The sequence below is a fragment of the Choloepus didactylus genome, chromosome 12 (genome assembly GCF_015220235.1).
Source record: "Choloepus didactylus isolate mChoDid1 chromosome 12, mChoDid1.pri, whole genome shotgun sequence".
In the NCBI taxonomy this organism is placed as follows: Eukaryota; Metazoa; Chordata; class Mammalia; order Pilosa; family Megalonychidae; genus Choloepus; species Choloepus didactylus.
Genome location: NC_051318.1, coordinates 15,899,658 through 15,916,923, shown reverse-complemented (window position 1 = coordinate 15,916,923; position 17,266 = coordinate 15,899,658). Strand labels below are relative to the sequence as shown.

Sequence of the window (17,266 nt, the reverse complement as noted above, 5' to 3'; positions counted from 1 at the left end):
GAGCCCAAGCGAGGAGAGAAGACAAATAACATGCAAAGCAACAGAAATATGTATGTTATATATTCATCAATTCAAAGTTCAAATGCCAACTTTATGCTACAGTTACACCACTGAACAAAACAGAGCACCAGTTCTTATGTAGCTTACATTTTCATAATGGAGAGACAGACTAGAAATAAATACAGTTACGTAACATTCAAAGCAGAAATAAGAATGATGAAACGTAAAGTGGGTAAGGGACTGGAGATGTGAGAGTTGGGTGCTATTATGTGAGGTGCTATGGGAAGGTCTCTTTGCTCAAATGTCACCTGAAACGAGAACCAAATATGTTAGTGAGACAGTGTGTTGATGGAAGCTTTAGGATGATGTTTACTGTTTCAGTTTCCTGAATGCTAAAATAAATACCCCACAACGGGTTGGTGTAATGACAGGACTTTAATGGCTCACTGTTTCAGAAGCTAGAAGGCTTGCTTCCTCCTGGGGTTGGTATCATTTGGTTGGCCTGCAATCTTTGGGGTTCCTTGGCTTTTCCGTCACATGGCAATGCACATTGGCGATGTTTTCTCCTTTCTCCTCCAGATTCCATTGACTTCCGGCTTCTGGCTGCTCTCCTTGGCTTCTTTTTGTGTGTGTCTAATTTCCTTTCCTTATCAGGACTTCAGCCATACTAGATGAAGACACACCCTCATTCAGTTTGGGCACCTTAACTAATAACATCTTCCAAGGTCGTATTTATAAATAGGTTCACACCCACAGGACCAGGGGATGGGACCCAAACATGCCTTTTGTGTGAATCATGATTTAATCCCCAGCAGCGATCTAGGAAAGACATCCTTTACCCAAATGCAAATTGCAAGGGTCTGATTTCTCCTCCACAAGAAAGAAAATTCACTATTCTAACTCCCTCACCTTATTAACATCACTTGTGCTGGATGCACTTAAAATTATAATGGTATTCAGATAAAAATCCTATATTTTCTACCACTACAGAGTTCCAAATGAAGTATCTTTTCTAAATTCAATTAACTTCCTGTGGTAGTTTGGAGCTGTTATGTGCCCCCAAAAGGCCACGTTCTTCTAATCCATTCCTGTGGGTTCAGACCTATTATGGGTGGGACCTTTCGGGTAGATGTTACCCAGCCCATTCAAGGTGGATCTTAAGCCTTTTACTGGAGTCCTTTACAAGAGGATACAAGACTTAAAAAGCCCAGAAATGAAAGAGACAAAAAGCCCCCAGAGGAGCTGAGAGAGAAGCCACTGAAGCCAGAAGCGGATAGCAACAAAACCCAGGAGAAAAGGACGAGCAGACGCTGGTCATGTGCTTTCCCATGCGACAGGGGTGTCCCAGATGCTGGTGGCCTTTCTTCAGAGAAGGTATTGTCCTGTTGATGCCTTCATTTGGGCATTTTCATGGCCTTGGAACTGTAAATCTGTAAGCTAATAAATCCCCATTGTAAAAGCCAGCCCATTTCTGGTATATTGCATTTTGGCAGCTTTACCAAACCAAAATACCTCCCTACTTAATTGAGGCACACTTCAAACTGATGACTATTTTTACGTATGTTTATAAGTTGTTTTGTTTTTAAATTTAGTCAATGGCTACCCTTTACTTAAGGGGAAGTGCTTCACTTCCACCTACGTTCTTTGAAGACAGTTGGTGTGTGCACTAGGTTGTGTGTGTGCAATCATGGTGTGGGGTTATGTAGAAGGCAATTGCTGATGTTCTTTAACACACTAAGTGGCTTTAGAGCATCATAGTGCACTGCCTTGATGGCTGGAAGGGAAGCTGGACACAGGAATTTCAACTGTCTTGTGCCCAGAGGGACTCCACACAGTTGAAAGAGGAGAAACCACCTTCCCGCTAGTCTCCTGCCATAGCCTAGGATGGCAGCGTTCACACAGCACCCGAGGGGGAGCTGGCAGAGGGGTGAGAGGCTGCACCCCACACCCATCACGGCAGGCACAATAGGATCCTGATGGCACCTTTAAAATTCCTCTGACGGCAGCGAGCAGAAAGCTCTGGACCTCTGTGCTTAGCACGCAGCTTTCCTTTGCGCCTTTCCCCCTTTTCCCAAACCTGTGTTACTAACCTTGGTAAGGCTGATAAACTCTTCTCCATTACAGTTTTCTATCAGATCCACCCTGATCTTGAAAGAACACAATACGTGTATTTTACTAAGTCAAGCTTGTTGGCTCTCAACTCGCTTTTTCTTTATGCTTTCCTGGGCCCTCTGCTTCCCCAAGCTGCATGCCAGTCCTACATCCTTTTTCCTCTCCTTATGCCTTTTTGGACTATTTAAAGAGAAATATTGCTTTGGCAAATAATTTTGAGTTTAGTGCATGACAACCTGAGAAATGGACTGGCCATCTGATGTCTGAATAAATCTGCCTGAAAGAAGACTGTGGGTGACAGTCAGTGGCTTGTACAAGGCGTAGCTAAGGAAACAAGAGCAAAAGCAATTTAAACCCGCAAACTCAAGGTGAAAGTAACATGGCAACAGCTTCCCATCTCACTCAGAGTCAAAGTCAAAGTCTTTAGCCTACGAGGGCATAGCTCGTCTGTCCACTCCTTTCCCAGCTGCGCCTCGCCCTGCTCACTGCACCACAGCCACACTTGCCACCCTTCACCCCTTCATCTTTCTTTCAGAAAAAATCATTTTTGATAACAAATAGGTAACATAAAATTTCCCGTTTTAACCACTTTCAAGTATACAGTTCAGTGGCATTAATTACATTCACAACGTTGTACAAGATTACCAAAACTTTTTCATCAACCCAAACAGAAACGCTGCACCCGTTAAGAAATACCTCCCCATTCCACCCTCCCCCGAGCTCTGGTAACCTCTAATCTACTTTCTTTCTCTGTGAATTTGCTTATGCTAGGTATGTCATATAAGTGGAAGCATACAGTATTTGCACTTTGGTGTCTGGCTTATTTCACTCAATATAATAATGTTTACAAGGTCATCCATGCTATAGCATGTATCAGAACTTCATTCTTTTTCACGGCTAAATAATATTCCACTTATGCACGTAACACTTTTGTTTATCCATTCATCTGTTGATGGACACTTGGGTTGCATCTAGGTCTTTTGGCTATTATGAATAATGCCACCCTGAATACTGGTGTAACCCTTCATTTCTTGAGCACCAATGCCTGCCTCAGGGCCTTCACACTTGCTTTTTCCCTACTTGGCATGCTCTTCCTCCAGATGGCCTTTCCCATCCCCTACCTCCTTTATGCCTGAGTGTAAATGTCATTTCTTCAATGAGGTCTCCCCGGCCACCCTATAAAAAATAGCAACACTCCCAATGCTGTCCCCAGCACTTTTTATCCCCCTTACATTATTTTCTTTCTCCACAATGCCTGCCACCATCTGACAGATATTTACTTTCTTTATTTGTACATTGCCTACCTCCACCCACTTTATTGTATGCTCCATGAGAGCATGGCCTTTGTTTTACTCACTGCTCTCTCCCCAGCACCGAGAGCAGGTCTGGCATGGAAGAGGTTCTCCTTAAATCCTGAATCAGCGAATGAGTGAAAGAATGAGTGAAAGCATGCTCCTGACTTCACCCTCCCCCATACTTGCTATTTGGGAATCTGTGGAATCTGTACCTCATCACTGCTCTCCACTTGCTCTATTCTTGTGGGGAGGAAACCGTCAAAACTCCATATTGAATTCTGTGGAGTTCTGACACATGCAACATTGTGGATGCACATTGAAAATGTCATGCTTAGTGAAAGAATTCACACACAAAAGCACAAATGTTGTATTATTCCACTTACATGAAATATCTAGAATAGGAAAATCCATAGAGACAGAAAATAGATTAGTGGTTGCCAGGGGCTGGGGGAGAGGAGAGATTGGGGAGTCACTGCTAGTGGGTGTGGGGTCTCTTTTTGGATTGATGAGAATGTTCTGGAATTAGCAATGATGGTTGCACAATGTGGTGAATATATTAAAATACACTTCAAAATGGCGAATTTTATGATATGTGAATTATATCTCAATTTTTAAAAAGTAACATCATAACTGACACGAATGCAAACATTTTCCCCAGACCATCACAGGTAGTCCTTCTGGGCACAAGACAATGTGAACATGGCCTCATTGGCTTTTCTGATTAGCCCAGTGGTTTGCTCATCTAACAAACTATCTTCTTTTTTATTATTTATTAATTAACTTTTTTTACTAACATTCCCCCTTCTCCTCCCCCCAGAACCTCTAATCTGCTTTCTTTCTCTACAGATTTTCTATTTCTACTTATCTCTTATAAGTGATATCACACCATTTTTGTCCTACGTACCTTGCTTATTTCACTGAGCATGTTGTCAATGGTGCAGCATATCTCATAACTTCATTCTTTCTTACAATCAAATAAAAGTTCCATTGTGTGTATGTATCATATTTTGGTTACACGTTCATTGATTGATGGACACTTGGATGGTTTCCAGCCTTTAGCTGTTGTGAATAATGCTACTACAAATACTGGTATAGAAGTAACTATTTGTAACCATGTTTTCACTCTTTTTGGGTATACACCTAGAAGAGGGATTGCTGGGTCAAATGGTAATTCTGTATTTAACTTTTTGAGGAAACGCCATGTGGCTGCACCATTTTACATTTCCACCAGCAATGCACTAGAGTTCCAGTTTCTCCACATCCTCTCTGTGGGGACCCAGGGCCTGGGGAATGAAGACCCACAGCACATAGCAGCCTGCATGACTGGGACAGAAGTTGAAGATCAGACCTCGTCAGGGAAGAAAGTATGTACAGATGGGATTGTAAACAAAGCACTGACACTCCCCTCCCCGATCACTGTTGAGAACAAATCTCCAGACCCCTGGGTCACTAGACTCTACTGAAACTCTGCTCTCATACCCTATGGAATGTCTTTGTCCTAAACCCTTATAAACTGCCATTTACACTCCCCATCCTTGCAGAGCACTGACTTACATTTTTCAGCCAGCTGCCACGGGGAAAAATCTTCTTCTGTTTGTAAGTCCTTGTATACCCATGTCTGACTCCCTGCCTGGCGTGTTCTTTGGTCTTAGGGCTGTGCCAACCCAAGCCCTCCAAGAGCTGGGTGGCACACTCTCCAGCAGTTGTTATCTTCCATTTTTTAAATAACAGCTATCCTTGTGAATGTAAAGTGGTATCTCCCTGCAGTTTTGATTTGCATTTCCCAAATGACCAAGGGCAGGCTCTTTTCTTAACATGCTCTCAGTCCATTAAAAGAATGATCAGACTGGAATCTTTGCTCCCCAATACATACATAAACAAGTTAAAACGTAAACATCTTATCAGAACATTCATCCACTTTTCACTCTCATCTCTCACTAGCCCTGTTTACTTTCCCTTTCACCCCACCCCCCATTCCACATCACCTTGGCTTTGCATATATTCTCAATTCTTCTTCAATTTCCACTCCTTCAGGTTCCCCTCTGGTGTCCCTCCTCAGGGAAACCTGATGCCTCACCGGGCATCCCCTGCACCCTCATCCCCTCTACTAGAGTGCTATCTCTTCGGCATCCACAGGACTGTGTGCTCACTGAGGGCAGGACACAGAGAATCCCCAGCTCCAAGTCTAAAGCCTCACACAGAGCAATTCTTTCAAGGAAAGACTTGTTCTTCTGCCCAATACACTGATAACTCAGGTGTCACTTATCGTATTGACCATCTTCAGGGACCAGTAAGCCACACAAATGACAAAACTCTTCTCTTTGTACTAAGGTAGACACAATTGCTTAACTTTTATTTTTAGTTACATTAAACATACTTTGGGAAATGATGTAATGTTTCTGAATTAAGCATGCCTGATCCTTTCTACTTCCAAAGAGGGCATTATGAATTCCCTAAAGTGCTGTACGAGTTATGAGAAAATAGTATTGGACAGACCTTACATGAAGAGTCAGAATCTATTGTTAATATTAATGAGAACTGGTTGTTGGTTTGCCAAAAATTCCTATATTATTCGAGGACATGTTTGCCAAAGCAAAATGAACCAGTATGCCTTAAATATATTCACACTTATGTAAATCAATTGGATAATTCAAGGGGACTTCACATTAGAAAGGCAAAAGGTGACTCAGATCATCAGATAGTGTAAAGGTGACACAGCTTGACCTGCTTTGGTCATTTCAGAGAATATTCAGCCGCATGTGGTTTCTGAATTCCTCTTCCATTTATGATGACCTTTGATTCAACAACCTCTTCTGCAACATTTTATAGAAAGTATGGAAATAGGGTGAGCTGGCTGTAGCAGTGTATGTGTAAAATAAATCTAAGGCATGCTAATACTAAACATGATTTAATGGAGTCTCAGCCCTCGAACCTGTAAAACAGTCCATCCAGAAAACTGATGAAATTGAACATAAAAGGGTTTTGAAATAGTATGAGAAATATGTGAAGAATGCCCTAATACATGTCTTTCCTTTTTCTGCTTCTTTCAGCTATTATTCGTTCGGTCTGTTAATTTTCCTTCTGCTTCGTCTTTTATTTTCTTGAGTCATTGTTCTTTACTTTTCTGTCCCTCTCCCTCCTCTGCCTCTTGAAGAGAAATGAGTATGTGTGGTTTTGAGTCAGACAGACCTGGATGTCCTGGCTTCCCCTCCCTCTCCTGAGGTGCCCGACCCTGTTCTCCACCCCAACCCCAAGTTCAAGACACATTAACTGAGCACAGTCTATGTGTGGGAACTCAGCTAGGTGCCCAGGAACCAAAAGCTAATGGTAATATTAAGAATACCTCTGCCAGTAAGGATGGGAAGGGGTGGGGATAGAGGAAAGGAGCAGAGAATAAGAGGACACACAAATACAATAAACATAATTTCAATATAAAAGGAAAGTGCAGAAAGAAAAGAAACCTATCTGAAATCATTAGTTGCTGCCAAATGCCAAGATTTTGCCTTCCTTTAACAGGGCTTTCCTGGTCTGGTTAGAAACTAGACCCACCTAGTCTATCCAGACTAGAGTATCCGAACTAGATATTCCAGACTAGACCACTTGGAATGCAATCTGCGGACTTCTCTGCTTCCTTATTGTCTTTATTCCTAAGCCCACTGCAGAGCTCAGTTTCCACTTCAATCCTTCTAGCGTGTTCTATCAATTGTTCCAATCCCCAGCAAGGCCACAGTTTAGTTCCTGAATGCACTTCATTCCCATGAGGAAAGTCTTACTAAATCAATCAATCAATCAATCAATCAATCAGTCAATGAAGCAAGCAAGCAAGCAAGCAAACAAGCCTTCATGACTTTCTACCTGTTTCCCTTCTTTTGCATGTTCCTGTGTGTGTGTTCACAAATAGATTTTTTTTTCTTTCCTACCTCATTAATAGGGAATTTCTGACCTTCTTTAGAAAGGACAGTGAAGGCCAGGGAGCTGTCAACAGCATTTAATGTTCTAACACACAAGCCCCGCCAGACAGCTTGCTCTCTTCCAACCTTTTGCTTCTTCCTATAAGAAGGCCCAGCTAGCACCCCTCTCTCGAGCATATTTGTATTTGAACAGCAGATTCAACTGTCTACTGCTGGGAGGGACACTGAGTTCATATTTTGGGAAGGTGAGTTGCCCAGTTGTTCATTCTTAGTAGCAATTGGGATGGTAAGAAACTCAAAACCATGCCTAGGGATGATAATAATAATGCCTGCCATTAATTCTGCATTTTCTACTGATTCAAATTCAAATTCTCTACAAACACTATCTTACTTAATCTTCACAAAAATCCCATGAGGCATTCTTATTCCTATAAAACAGAGATTCAAAAAGGTTATAACTTCCCAAGACCACACAAAAGGCTGAGACCTAACCCAGCTCTGAGCAAAGCTTTTCATCACTATACCGGCCCACTATGGGGGGATTACTGCTGTAACTAACCTAGTATAGGGGGATTATTGATGTAACTAATCTAGAGAAGAAAGGGCTCCAAGGACATGTTATACTACTCAAATGGGGGGATGGCTCCCATGTATAAAAGTTTCTGTGGTTCAAAAAACAAGGCAAATTTTGATTTCAGCATGGGGAAAATCATCCCAACAATTAGAACAATTGTCATTTTCCTTCATTTATCACCAACTACACACCAAATCCTTAACATCAATTACATGTTTAATTCCCAGATAAGCCTGCAAGGGAGACATTATTAGCCACATTTATAAATCAGGATTCAGGACTCTTAGGTTTTAAGCAATTTGCCTAAGGTTTCCTTGCAAATAGGGGAAATCAGCACTTTGCTTAAAAGCCTAAAAGATCATGGTCAGCATTCATCAGGAATGGCAATGTCCTAAATTCTTTCCTAAAGGCTAATCACACTTGGGCATTCTTGAGAATGTTGCAATTTTATATTCCAGCTGGATCTAGAGAGCATTTAAGCCTATACATGCCATGTAGCCATAAAATACTTGTCTTAAATGCATATGAGGCATGTAGAAGTATACACTGACTACAAACATATATACATTAAGAAAAAGGGGTGTAATTTTACAATTATCTGCTAACTTCTATTTGGTTAATTGTAGTCAGTTGAGTTACATGTCTAAAAATACACTTACTCCTCTTTATTTGTTTTGAAATGGTGCCTCAGATAGAATTAGATTACCCTAACATCCTTAAATACTACCGTCGGAAATAATCTAGAAACATGAGTTTATTTGTTAAATGTTCAACTGAAATTCCACTCACTTTTGTCATATTTTTGTGTTAATATTTCTTGTCTATACTCATTAAAGATTTTTAAAACTAAAAAATCATGTTCTTATTTATCCTATTTTTAAATATCTGGTCTTGGAATGATATGGTCAATGAACAGTTTATTTTATCTCTGTGAAAGCCCATGTCATAATAACTTGGAAATATAAATCACAGAAACCAAGTCCACACAGTTAGAGATCCATGAATTTGTGAACAATTAAGCTCAATTTTATTTATTTATTTTGGTTTTATATTAAAAGAGGAGCATGAGCCTTCCTCCAAACAGCTATATATACATATATATTACAGCTATTATATATATATTATATATAACACAACTATTATATATAATACAGCTATTATATATATTTTATATATATATAACAACTATAAATATATGTATATATAAGTGTCTCATAGAACAACTATAGTGGTTGGCAAACATCCACTACCAGAGGGGATAAAAAGAGAATACTAGTTAAAAAAACAATGGGTCAAGGGAGTTTTTAAGAAAAATTTGGGGCAGATCCATAAAAAAGCAAAATACCTGGATTTTACATGATTACTACGATTGAATAGAAGCTTTACCTGTTAAAATCCTACTTGTTGCTCATTTCCCAAACCTTTTAAAATTTTCTATTGAGATCATGTTGTTGGATAAATTGGATGGTATTAAAATGGATAAAGATGTCCTTTTACTCACTGGTTATAAAAAATGAAAATTTTTAAAGCAACAAGGACAAATGTTTCAATTAGGAAAGTCAAACAATAATATTGAAGTGTACATGTGATAAATTGAATTGTATACCCCAGTTTGGACCAGTGTTCTTGGTCTTGATCCACATTCTGGTGGATGTGCACCCATTGTAAATAAGATCTCTTCAAAATGTTACTTCAGTTGAGGTGTGGGCCAAATGCATCAGGATGGGCTTTAGTCCAGATCACTAGAGTCCTTTATAAGCAGAGTGAAGGTCATATGTAGAGAGAAGCCAGAAGATGCTAGAAGCCAGAGGGAAAAGGAGAGACCAATCCCATGTGATGGAAAACCCAAGGCACCCCAAGGACTGCTGGCAGCCAGCCCCAGAATGCCACAGTCTGCAGGGAGAAAGCATCGCCTTGCTGATACCTCAATTTTGGATTTCTCCTAGACTCAAAACTGTGAGCCAATAAATTCCCCTTGTTTAAGCCAAACCAGCACATGGAATTTGTTTTGGCAGCTAGGAAACTAAAACAGTACATTTTATTCAGTTCTCACCCAAACGTAAATCTGATTTATAATTGTTCACCATCTATAATCATCATAAATACAATAGCTAAGTAATTTACATGAAGAACTCACCAATTAGAAAAATATTTAGGGCAGGAGAATATAGTTTAGAAAAATATTGTATTTCAATTCCATCGGTAATTAAAATTATGTTATGTGCGTTTGACTTTTAAGCCTTGGTCACTTTTCCCATCTTCTGGATATTTTCCATTTTTTGCTTTAGACAATGTGAAGACATAGACGCAAACTAAATATTCCAAGAATGAAATGTTGGCCATCCTCAGCAAATCCTTTACTTACACATGCAATCTGCCACCATGACAACTATGCTAAGTCTCTTTTGAACCCCTTCCCTCCTCCTTGTTCTTATTGGTTCAGCTTCTTACTCAGGTCTCATTCAGAACACAAGGTCAAGATCCCAACTCTTCTCACCGCCTACAAATCTTTTCCCCTCCAATCAATCCTTCATATTGCCGCCCAAGTTATTCTATAAGTAAATACGAAAAAAACCCTTGCTGGTATAAAGACATTTAATACTTCAAGCTTCCTGCAGGATAAACTCCAAATGCCTCAGACACCCTTACCTTTCCAGCCCACTTGCCAGTCCTTCTTTCCTGACCTTCCCTCGGAGCTCTGCAAAAGTGTTCATCTCTTTGTACTTTCTACACATTTCTCTGAACATTCTGTTTCCTCCTGTAGCATCTTCCTCCTCCCTACTCCTTCATCTCTAATTCATCCTTGCTGGCCCACTTCAATTGTGGAACCCCACTGTACCCCATAGTGTTTAAGGAAAAATGGGAATGGGTCTGTAACAAGCAAGGCTTATGTCCCCTTTCTTATTCTCTCATGATGCTTTGTATATCCGTCTATCCCAGATCTTTTTACATTACACCAACAGTGTAAGGGTTTGTGGGTCTCTTAAGAGCAGGAAACAGGTCTCTGTATTCTTCCTCCACACCACCACCCTCTCCCCCAAGCCCAGAGCCCAGCCAAGGACCCAGTGAATGCTCACGGAGTGAATACGAACTGAGCGAAGCAAGGTAATTTACCTGATCTCTGTTTCTGGAGAGATCATAAAGAGCTAGAACTTTAGACTCACATCATGTAATGAGAGACCACTGAGCTTATATTTAAGTCATCAAGGGCATGGATGGAGGTTGCAAATATTGCTTCACATTCTTCAAGAGGTGAGTACAAAAGACATCAGCAACAGGAAGAATCTAAAACATCTATTGAGATTCTATTCATCATTGAAGCTATAGCCAGAAGTGCAGAAAGTTTTCCCTAATCTAGCCAATGAAATATGACTTCCATCTTCTTGAACACTATACCGGTTTGTATATATTATGTCCCCCAGAAAAAGCCATGTTCTTTGATGCAATCTTGTGGGAGCAGACATATTAGTGGGGATTAAGTTGGAATGTTTGGATTAGGTTGTTTCCATGGAAATGCGCCCCACCCAATTGTGGGTGATAACTCTGATTGGATAATTTCCATGGAGGTGTGGCCCTGTGCATTCAGCATGGGCCTTCATTAGTTTACTGGAGCACCATATAAGCTCGGACAGAAGGAGCAGGATTGCTACAGCCAAGAGGGACCCTTTGAAGAATGCACAGAAACTGAGAGAGTAACTGCAGATGAGAGACAGTTTGAAGATGGCCATTGAAAGCAAACTCTTGCTCTGGAGAAGCTAAGAGAGGACAAACACTCCAAGAGCAACTAAGAGTGACATTTTTGAGGAACTGCAGCCTAGAGAGGAACGTCCTGGGAGAAAGCCATTTTGAAATCAGAACTTTGGAGCAGACGCCAGCCATGTGCTTTCCCAGCTAACAGAGATTTTCTGGACAACACTGGTCATCCTCCAGTTGAAGGTACCCTTTGTTCATGGACACTTTATGGCCTTAAGACTATAACTTTGCAACCAAAAAAACTCCCTTTTGTAAAGGCCAATCCGTCTCTAGTGTTTTGCATTCCAGCAGCATTAGCAAACTAGAACAAACACCTTTGGCACTTCTACTCATCAGTTATCACATGAAAAATAAATTCCATTTATTCAGAAATATGTTGAAACTCCCTTCTTGATTACAATCTCTTACATTCTCCAATTATTTTTGCCATTTTCCTTCCCAAATTTTTTAGCCAATTTCAATGACCCTGTGGTCAGTGGGCAAAAAGAAGATCAGGTGCTGCCATAGCAAATACAACACCTGCAAAGTACATGCTGCCCATCTTCTCCTAGTTGTGAAATATCTTTTTCTGAAACTCAACTGAGGGTTTGAGCTAAGCCTTCCCCAATTAAAAAAAAAAAACGATGGTGTACATGTATGACAGTTAGATTGCACATTATCCTATTTGAAAGGCAGGCTTGCCTCCATTCTTCTTTATGGAGAAAAGAAATTAATTACAGTGTCTAAAATCTGTCCTTCTTGGCCTCTGCATTTAGCCACCATTTGCTTGCAACATGAGAAAGGTCTTTTTTTTTTTTTTTTTTTTTTTTGTCTTTTTCTTTATTCAGGGGAGGGGGAGAAGGAAAGGGAGCAATTTAATTTTATGTCAAATATCCAATTTTTTGGCTGTACTTAAATATCATGGAGGTCACAGGAAGATGCAGACACTTTTATACAGGTTTCCTGGTTTTTATAGTTCCTAAGATTTTTCAGGGAATTTTTTTTTCCTAGTCATTCTACAAGAGTTGAGAAGTTGTTCTTTCATGTAACCTATTTACTTGGTCTGAGAGCTGCCATAGGATTCAAACTGCATTTGGCTGTGAAAACACAGTGTTATGTTGCTGTACTAGTTCTCTTATGGTTACTGGTTTAAATCATAACAGACTAGAAATGAGAATAATTTGTATTCAAGGCTCACATATAAATCAAATTACCTACTGCTTAATTTTTTTAAAAAACCTTGAATTGCTTTAAGTTCTAAGTTATCATTTCTATATGTGATTTTTCCCCCTTAGGAAATTCAGTAAATGAGATCATTTAAAATCCTAATGATTTTTATGCTGAGTAATAAAGTAATTTTATATTATCCTCATGAAAAAGCTATCGGTTGAAGTGCCCAGTGAAGGTGACCTTCAGTGGTGCCCAGAGAGGAGTGAGTCCAATAGCCATAAACGGTCAATAATAAAAGCCTTCACAGTGCTGTGCACCGTCTCTGGTTTTCTTTCCCAGGCCTTCAGGCATTGCACAGACTGTCCCCTGGCCCTGCACCATCTCCTCCGTGCACCTCCATCCACCTGGAGGGAGCAGCTCCCAGGGCCTCCCCCAGGGACCACTGGTCCTGCTCTCGGAGGTGCCACCACACAGCTGTGACCCCAGCAAGAAGCTCCCATGGGTCTCACCATGGAGGTGAAATTGGATGTCTAGGATTTGCTTTTAAATGCTGAAGATGAGAAAAGGGATATATGAAGCAAATACAGCCGGTTTTCAATGCTTGCTGAAGCTGCATAAGGGGTGTTCATTGTAGCACCAAGGCCAAGCATGGGATTTCAGTCCATTGTGGGTAAAGCAGGGTGAAAGCCCAGAGATCTCTCTGCACATAACAAGCATTATCCATTTGCCCCCTTAGACCCACTTTCCACCCTCCTCTCTGCCCCCGGGGCTGACCCGCATGGCATCGGCAGGGCTCCTGGGCACTCTGGCCTCAGGCTGAGTTGGCCAATGAGAAGATGAGAGGGAGGGAAGAGAGGGAGGTCAGGGCACTCGGTCCCTCAACTCTCACCCTGCAGCATCACCGTGGCCTGGCGGTGCCCTTCCCCCAAAGGTCACTGCGCTTCTCTGGGCCCCGTGCTCTGCATTATTGCTCTTTATCCTTCAAGGTTCAGGTCCCTGCTACTGCCCCAATTCCCTGGGTGTTGGTGGTGACAGTGCCGCTGTGACTAGACCCAGGTTCCTGAATGAGTCCTGCCGCCTTTTGTGTATCAACCCTCCTTGAATGATCCCAGTTGGGCTGTTCAGACCCTGACTCGTCCACCATTCCACAGTAAGATCACATATCCTATCCATGAGGGGGAAGGGGAGTCAAACTCACAAGTAGGAAAAATAGGAGGATGCCTAATTGGCAGAAAAATAAGCCAACCATTAAACCAGTATGTTTTCTCCTTCTCTGTGACCAAATTCTCCCACTTGCACACTGAACGTTGGTCCCTCACCCCTCTGAAGCTGGCAGGGCTAATAATGAGCCACCTGTTGCAGAACCAGACATGAGGCTGCAACTAAGCCACAGAAGGCTCAGAGTCACACATGCGGAGAGAATAATCCCTCTCGCAGAAACCAGATCCAGTGGAGGCCTCTGCAGGAGCCAGCTGTCTGCTGAGTCAGTCTTTTCGTTACCATTTGGCAAGGACCACCAACTGTCAGCAACCATCCTGTTGCCTTTTTACTATTGTTTTTTTAAATACACTGTGCAGTGTATGACAATATCCTACCAGGCCCCTGTATTTCCCATCTTGTATTTCATACTATCTTAGTTTCCCAGCTGCTAGAACAAATACCTCACAGTGGCTTGGCCTAAAGAATGGGAATTTATTGGCTCATGGTTTTAAGGCCAGGAGAAATTCCAAATCGAGGCATCAGCAAAGCAATGCTTTCTCCCTAAAGACTGTGGTACTCTGGGACTGGCTGCCAGCAATCTTTGGGGTTCCTTGGCTTTTCCTTCACATGGCAAAGCACATGGTGATGCCTTCTCCCTTCTCCGTTGACTTCTGCTTCTTCCCTTGGCTTCCTCTTCCTCACTACAGCCTTCTCTATAAGGCCTCCAAGAACAGAACTGTGGCCCACCTGCTCTTTCCCATCTGGGCTTAGTTTTCTTGCTCTGGATTCAATCCACCTGCTTTCTTCCCTGAAGACTGAGTCTGCTCAGCCATCTGAGTTTTTGTTACTTCCCTCATAATTGGGCTGTGCCAATTCATTTTAAATGTACTGAACATACTGACCCTTCTGGGTGGTAAAGATGTACTCACAGCCTGGTGGAAGAGAATGGCAGAAAAACCCTCGGAGGGCTATTCAGATAGGGACCTCCACTGCTCTGCCATCCTGCTCAGAGCCCACCTCTCTCACCTGGTTGGGTACCATAACTTCCCAAGGGGACACCCCGCTCTACTCTCGCTCTCCCCCCCAAAAAACAGCGGCTAGAGGGACACTTTCAAAATGTAAGACACCTACTACTCAATCACAAATAAACAAACAACCCAATCTAAACAATGTGGAAAGGACTTGAACAGACATTTCTCCAAAGAAGATATGCAAATTGTCAACAAGCACATGAAAAGATGTTCCATGTAACTAGCCTTTAGGGGAATGCAAATCAAAACCACAGTGAGATACTTTGCATCACTAGGAAGGCTATTATTTTTTTTAAAAAAATGGAAGTGCTGATAAAGATGTGGAGAAATTGGAACCCTGAGGCATTGCAGGTGGGAATGTAAAACGGTGCAGCTGCCACAGAGAACAGTTTGGCATTTCCTCAGAAAAGTTGAACACAGGAGCCTGTGCCATGGAGCTGCTGTATCAACAAACGCACAAGCAGGTCCACGAGATCCAGTCTCACATGGAGAGACAAGCAGTCTCCGCACTCCACGTTGACCAGTCAAAGTATGATGTCCAGCACCTGCAGAGTGCTCTCAGAAACTTCCAGCACAAGCGCTATGCAAGGGAGCAGCAGGAGAGACAGCGAGAGGAGCTTCTGGCTCACACCTTCACCGCTCATGACTCTGACACCACCACACCAATGGATGAATCGCTGCAGTTTAACTCCTCCCTCCAGGAAATCCACCACGGCAAGGATAACCTCACTGGCAGCAGGCACAGTATCCTGGAGGGACTGAGGGCCCAGAGACTGACCTTGAAGGGGACTCAGAAGAAGATCCTTGACATTGCCAACATGCTGGGCTTATGCAGCACGGTGATGCTGCTCATCGAGAAGCGGGCTTTCCAGGACAAGCACTTCATGATCGGCAGGATGCTATTCACCTGTGTGACAATGTTCCTCGTGGTGAAGTACCTGACATGAGCCAGCCACACTGCTGCTGAGCACCATTCCCATGGCGTGAGAGTGTGTGTGTGTGAAAGGGGGAGAGAAGCCAAGGAAACGTATGCTCGTCTTCACTGTGAAGACCACTTGAGAGGAACTGTGATCTGTAACCTCGTGGGAGATTCAAGCCTGCTCTGTTCCCTGTGACTCTTGGAGGGGGAGCAAGTGCTGCTAAGATGGGCCATGCTTAGGGAGTGAACGAAGTGCCTGTTCCTCTCTCACTCTCGCTGGAAGAGGAAGGGATGTAAGGGTAAGGGTTGAAGAAGGAAGGGAGAGGTGAAGAATGGCTTCCATGGATTTGTCCATGGAGCTAATGTGCCCCTGGAAGGCTCTCAGGGTGAGCCTTGCCAACAGGACGGTCCACACTTTGTCATCATCCGGCCTTTTCTGGTTCCTGATGAATAGACTGGAGCAGAGTGAAAAGGAGGAGGAGGAAGAGGAGAGAGGCCTTCGTTTCCTGCACCCATTGTAGTAGATCCATTTGCAAACTATTGCACAAGCCACCCCCTCCAAAAAGGAAAATGACATGTAGATGACGAGCTGCTCATATTTGTCATCCTTCCCTAGAAGCAACTACCTAGGGGAAACAGACACATTGAAGCTGTTGCTGATAATGAATAAGATTTTCCACATTGAAGTTTCTGGGTGTTTTTCCTTTCTGAAGTGAGGCCAGCGTTATTCCCTGAGAGTGTTCCATTTTGAGGCTGAAGACTCTTGTCACTGATTTTTTTTCAGGAGCTAGTAGAACAGTTGGCTTTTAAGGTTTGGCATGTGCACCCATGCCCAGGCCTTGGGGGGCCTTTGCTCATGAGGGTGTAGCTGTGAGCCTTATGATTTGCCAGTTGCTCTCTCATCTCTAGTTTTAGCATCTCTAATTCTTCAGCTCTTTTCTCTTCCTTGAGATACATTGGCAACTACCAGCCAGACCCCCATCCTGCCAGCCAGGGTGGGCAGGTACCACGCTGGGGACGTTCCTGGCGTAAATGTCACTGTGAGGCCCGGTTTTCAGAGGCCAGGACCTTTTTCTTTCTCTGACCACCGCTGGATTAAGGCTGTACCAATACCCTGTGCATTGTGGAATTTATCATAGAGCCAGTCTGTCCTGAAGTCCATCTAATGTGATGAGCCACTAAAAGTACAGGAAAGACCTGCTTATGATTTTTTACCCATCGCAGGCCCTGCAGTCCCTCTCTTCTAGGCTTGGCAAGACATAAAATAATGTTCAAAATTCCCCAGAAGAACTGCATACCTGTCAGTATTAGCTCTGCCCTTG

At 42.5% G+C, this 17,266-nt stretch overlaps 2 protein-coding genes across 2 annotated transcripts in view; one reads left to right on the top strand and one right to left on the bottom strand.

The window, feature by feature from the left end:
• The window catches only part of SACS (sacsin molecular chaperone), a 97,819-nt gene that overhangs the window by 61,594 nt on the left and 18,959 nt on the right, over positions 1 to 17,266 (bottom strand). The gene's annotated exons all lie outside the window — the stretch shown is intronic.
• LOC119506724 (Golgi SNAP receptor complex member 2-like) lies at positions 15,457 to 15,972 on the top strand. Its single transcript, XM_037799814.1, has one exon. The coding sequence runs from the start codon at positions 15,457 to 15,459 to the stop codon at positions 15,970 to 15,972; it is 516 nt and encodes a 171-aa protein (XP_037655742.1).